Source organism: Dipodomys ordii, unplaced genomic scaffold (genome assembly GCF_000151885.1).
Source record: "Dipodomys ordii isolate 6190 unplaced genomic scaffold, Dord_2.0 Scaffold88, whole genome shotgun sequence".
NCBI classification, from domain to species: Eukaryota; Metazoa; Chordata; class Mammalia; order Rodentia; family Heteromyidae; genus Dipodomys; species Dipodomys ordii.
The window spans coordinates 1,684,740-1,691,016 of NW_012267304.1; the positions used below are offsets into that span (position 1 = coordinate 1,684,740).

Here is a 6,277-nt window from a genome sequence, read left to right on the forward strand (position 1 = left end):
CGAATGCTTTTTCTGCATCTATTGAAATAACCATGTGGTTCTTATTCTTGCTCCTGTTGATGTGATGAATAATATTAATTGATTTGCGTATATTGAACCTGCTTTGCATCCCTGAAATGAATCCTGCAAAACACAGAATCTTATTTCAGCAAGCAGGTTACCATGTTAGATCAATGACTAGTGGCAGATGCTACAGGATTAAAGGAGAGACTGTATGACTATATGAATTGGACACTTGGATTTGCTAAATTGCCTATACATTTGGTATACAAAGTTTTATTCTGGGTAAATTATTTTTTTACTTTTATTTATTATAAAGGTGATGTTAAAAGTGGTTGCAGTTATATACATAAGGTAAAGAGTACATTTCTTGTTGAACATTGTTAGCCTCTCCCTTGTTTTTGCTCCTCCCCTCCCCGCTCCTGACTCCTCCCCTGCCAAGTTGTAAAGTTCGTTTCCAACATAGTATTTGTGAGTATCGCTGTTGCATTGGTTCACCCTTTGTCCTTTGTCTCACCCTTTTGTTGTAGTGTTTCCCTTCCCTTCCCAAAATCAGATAAATATATATATATATAAGACACAAGGTACCAAAGTCAAGAAGAGTGACAACAGAAAAAAATGAAGGAAAACAGAAATAACTTCTCACAGTACATTAAAAACAACAACAACAAAGAAAATTTTCTTGACTCCATATCTTGGAGTTCATTTCGATTAGCATCATTTTATAGGGTCATTGAGATTCCATCTCACCCCAGTTAGAATGGCATTATCAAGAAAAGAAATAATAGTAGATGCTGGTGGGGCTATGGTCAAAAGGGAATGCTGCTACACTGTTGGAAATGTAAACTGGTTCAGCTACTCTGGAAAGCAGTATAGAGGTTCTTCAAAAGACTAAACATAGAACTACTCCATGATCCAGCAATCCCGCTCCTGGCATTTACCCAGATAAATACAAGGCCACACTAAAGCCACCAGTATAACTATGTTAATTGCAGCATTATTTACCATAGCTAAGATACAGAACCATCCCAGATGCCCCTCAGTAGATAAATGGATCAAGAAAATGTGGTATATACACACAATGGAATTCTATGCTTCCATCAGAAAGAGTGCCATTGCTCCATTTTTAAGGAAATGGAAAGACTTGGGGAAAAAATCGTATTAAGTGAAGTAAGCCAGACCCAAAGAAACATAGGTCCCATGGTTTCCCTCATTTGTAATAATTAGTATATGTCTAGGAGAGTCCTAGTAGAGGATCACAGCAGTTCAATAGCTATGTGCATATGACCATATAAGATGATGCTAATCGATGTGTAAAATATATTACTCTGTGTAAAAATATTTTTTTTCATGGCAGGATATTGCCCTATAGTCCAGGCTGGCCTTGAATTCATGGTCCTCCTGCCTCAGCCTATCAAGTGCTGGGATTTTAAGTATGTAGTAGCACACACCAGGCCAAAAATACTATTTCTGATAAAGTGCACACTTTGGTGAAAGAATTCAAATCTATATTAACAGTCTATTAGTTGTTCCTTTCAGTTGGGCTACTGATTCTCTTTATTTCCGTTATCATCTTAGGTATTTTTAATTCTGGTCCAAACTGGACTTATTCATTTCTTTCAGAATGGACATTTTTGCAAGTCAAATATAATTTTCATTTAACATTTTAATGTTAATTTCATACACATGAGTCATTTGATTTTTAATAGGAAAGGAACAGGGCAGAATAAATGCTTCATAATTTTTTGAGGGTTCCATTGCTTACAGTATGCCTATGAAAGTGATTTCATAGAAGTTTAAAAATTCAGGGCTAAAGGGATAGAGTTTTTACCTGAAAAAAGTTAAATAATTCCTTCATGAGTCCTTTAATGTATATTTTATACACACAAACACATGTATCTGAATGCCAGGTAAATTTTGATTTGAACAAAGGCATACAAGTAATTTAAAGATCATGAAAATTTTCAAGGACTTAGGTGGGAAATATATCCACACAAAGTTTATTCTGTTCAAAATAGAAAATAGAAAATTAGATTAATGAATTCTGATTTTGATTATATATTTTGATATAAAACTGCTTTGTTTTTATATTTTCTAGATTATAATAACATGAATTGCAATCTTTATATTATTTTAAATGTTGGGAGTTCCATTTACTTATTTTCTTTCCCATAAAATGCACAAAGAACTGTAACTTGAAAGTTAAACATTAATGTTAACATGCCTCCCTGTGACAGAAAATATATTACATTAGTTTCCTATATGGCAGTTCACATAATTAGGTTTTTCTGCTCTAAAAAATTTTTCATGATCTGTATTGTCACAAAATGTTATAAAACAGGCCTCAAATTTAAGATCTTAATAAAATTTTTCTGAACAGGATCCTTAACAAGAGCAAATTAGCTTTAGTTCTAATTATAACATAGTAATTTATTTAATTGCATTCAGGTTACTAAAGTCATTATTTGAACAAGTCCTTTTGTATATTTTAATTTTTAAGAGACAGGCTTCCATGTAGGTAACATGAGCACAAATGCAGTAGCTTATTAAGTCCTCCTAATGGAAGTAGCATTGTAGCTGATGCGGTAGAGCTCTTGCCTTGAGCTGAAGAGCACAGGGACAGCTCCCAAGCCCAGAGTTCAAGCCCCAGGACCAACAAAAAAAAGACTTCCTATTTGAATGTAAGGTCACATGCTGCCATACCAATAAAATAAAGAATAGCTGTGGGTAAATCTTAATGTCTAAAAACATAGTAGACTGAATATAGACTATATTTGTGTTCTTAGCAAATATAAATAGAAGAATTAATAGACATCTAGCAATTCAATGTTGGATGCAAAGATGCCTTCAGGCAGCTTATTTGATGACACTCCAGAATGGAGAAATGACTAAATGATTGATTACTGAATAAGAGAAAACTACAAACCTTTATAATCAAACCTTGAGTGTGGTTTTGCTTTTGTTACTGCTAGCAAGACTTTATGTTGTTCTGAGTTTTTTTTCTTTTGTATTGAAGCTTTTGAGTGTACACAGAGAACCACTGGATGGGGCCAGAAGGCCATCGAAGTGCGCTCTTTGCAATCAAGAGTTCTGGAAAATGAGCTGAAGCGCAGGGCAATCAAGAATCTGAGATTTCTCTGTACCCGAGGTGACAAGGTATAATTTACACTGTTAAATTAGAGCAAAAATTAGGCAACCATGTGAATTAACTAAAGCAATGTATGTCTTTTTCCTGCTGGCCATAAATGTATAAGTTATATATTTTTCAAAATAGCATACCATTAATTAAAACAATGTTCCTTTTTTTATTAAAACACTGATTTGGTAAATGACAATTTTTCCAAAACAATCTCATTAGCAAAAATGTTATACTCTCTAATTATGTCTTTTTTCTTTTCTGTTTTTTAATATGTATTTTTATTGTAAAGATACTGTACAGAGGGGTTACAATTATATGCGTAAGGTAATGCGTACATTTCCTATCAAGTATTGTTACCTCCTCCTTTGTTTTTCCCTTACTATCCCTTCCTTCCCCACCTCCCCAACTCCTCCCTTCCCCCCCCCAACAAAGTTATAAAGCTCGTTTACAACATAGTGTTCTGTACATCCCATTGCCACAATGAGTCAACCCCCATCTCTATTTCAGCACCCTATTACTTTCCTTCCCCTCCCCAAATTAGAAAAATGTACATACAAGATGCAGGACACTGGAATCAAATACACTGAAAACAGGAGTTATACCATGGGGAGAGAACATACCAAAGAAACAAAAGATCAAATAGTATAAGTACATTAAAAAACAACAGCAACAAAGATAAAACCTCTTGTGTCCCTATCTTGGGGTTCATTTCGCTTAGCATCATCTTATGTGGTCATATGTACATAGATTTTGATCTTTTCTGCTTGTCCTAGACATATACTAATTATTTTAATATATATTTTATTCTAAAGATACTGTACAGAGTGGTTACAGTTACTTGAGTAAGGTAATGAGCACATTTTCTATTGAGCATTGTTAACCCCTCCTGTTTTTCCCCTAACATCCCTTCCCTCCCTACCTCCCCAACTCCTCCTCAGCCCCCCAAAGTTGTAAAGTTCATTTGCAGCATAATGTCTTGTACATTTCATTGTTACAATAGCTCAACCTGTATCTTTATTTCAGCATTTTGTTATTTCCCTTCCCCTCCCCAAATTAGAAAAGTGTATATACAAGATACAGGGCAGCAGAATCAAATAAAGTAAAAAACGGGTTATAGCATGGGGGGAGAACATATCGAAGAAGCAAAAAAATCACATAGTACATTATAAATACGTTTAAAACAACAACAACAAAGATAAAAAACCTCTTGTGTCCCTATCTTGGGAGTTATTTTGCTTAGCATCATCTTATATGGTCATATGTACATAGCTTTTGAACTTTTCTGCTTGTCCTAGACATATACTAGTTATTGAAGATAAGGGAAACCATGGGACCTATGTTTCTTTGGGCCTGGTAACATCACTTAATATAATTTCTTCTGAGTCTTTCCATATCCTAATAAATGAGGCAATGTCATTCTTTATGATGGAGGCATAGAATTCTATTGTGTGTGTGTGTGTGTGTGTGTGTGTGTGTGCGTACCACATTTTCTTACCCTACCCCTTAAGCTCTACCCCTTAAGCCACCGTTCCGGTCTGGGATATTGCTTACTAATATAGAGTCTCATGAACTTTGCTACCCACTTTACTATGTGTTGCTTAGTGATCAGTCTCCTGAATAGCTATGATTATAGGAGTAAGTCACCAGGACCTGGCTCCATAGTAACTTTTAGATTTTTTTATTAAAGTGATACTTTAAAATAAAAATGCTTTAATGAACCTTCCTTTAAAATGTTTTATGATTTTTGGGCTGGGAAGGTGGCTCAGTGGTAGAGCGCTTGCCTTCCATGCCTGAGGCCCTGGGTTCGATTCCTCAGCACCACAAAAGCAAAAAGAAAAAAGCCGAAGTGGCGCTGTCGCTCAAGTGGTAGAGTGCTAGCCTTGAGCTGAAGAGCTGAGGGACAGTGCCCAGGCCCAGAGTTCAGGCCCCACGACTGGACCCAAAAAAATGTTTTATGATTTTTGATTGACTTGTATGAATTGCACATATTAATGGGATTCAGTGTGATATTTGAACACATGCATACAATTTGCACTCTGTGTTCAACTTCCATTTATCCTCTCCTCCTACATGCTTTCTATCTCTAGCCATCACTATTCTACATACAGATCAAGTATTTTTAGCTTCTACACATAACAAAAAATGTAGTATTTCTCTATTTATATTTTGCTTATAAACAACATATGATCTGGTTCCATCCATGTTGCCATACATGGCATGACTTCATTATTAATCTTTTTGCCATTATTTGTATGTACCATATTTTTATACATTTATCAGTAGATGGCCACCTTGGATGATTCCAAAGTTGTTGTGGATCAGGCTGCATTAACCATGTTTATATAGGTATCTTTTTGATATGCTGATTTTGTTTCCTTTGGTTATATAATAAGTAGAGTTGCCAGAATAGAGTCAATCATGGAGTAGATTAATTTTATTTTTTTATTTCGTATTTTAATTGTGAAAATACAATACAGAGGGGTTACAATTACATGGGCAAGATGATGAGTACATTTCTTATCAAGCATTGTATCCTCTTCCTTTGTTTCCCCTTCCCATTCCTTCCCATCCTCCCCCTGCTCCCCACCCAATCCTCCCCCCTCCCACTCCACACCAAAGTTGTAAAGTTCGTTTTCAACATAACAACTTGTACATCTCATTGTTGCAATGGGTCCACCTGTATCCCTATTTCAACGATTTGTTTTTCCCCTTCCCCTCCACAAATTATACCAACATCAAATACAGTGAAAGCAGGGGTTATACCATGGGGGAGGGACATACAATGCAACAAAGAAATCATCTTATAAATATGTTAGAAACAATTGCATGAAAGAAAAAAAACATTTGAATACATATCTTAGGATTCATTTCCCTAACATCAACTTATCTGACATTTTCTGATTGACTCATACATATACTAGATATTGCAAATAAGGGAAACCATGGGACCTATGTTTTTTGGACCTGGCTTACTTCACTTAATATAATTTTTTCCAAGCATTTCCATTTCCTAACAAATGGGGCAATGTCATTCTTTCTGATTGAGGCATAGAATTCCATTATGTATATATACCACATTTTCTTGATCTATTTATCTACTGAGGGGCATCTGGGTTGGTTCCATATCTTAGCTATGGT

At 35.3% G+C, this 6,277-nt stretch overlaps 1 protein-coding gene across 1 annotated transcript in view; it reads left to right on the forward strand.

The window, feature by feature from the left end:
- The window catches only part of Nrk (Nik related kinase), a 132,453-nt gene that overhangs the window by 120,319 nt on the left and 5,857 nt on the right, over positions 1–6,277 (forward strand). Inside the window, exon 28 of the mRNA XM_013025829.1 lies at positions 3,017–3,156. Coding sequence (XP_012881283.1) covers positions 3,017–3,156 — 140 coding nt within the window. The remainder of the gene's footprint in view (positions 1–3,016; positions 3,157–6,277) is intronic.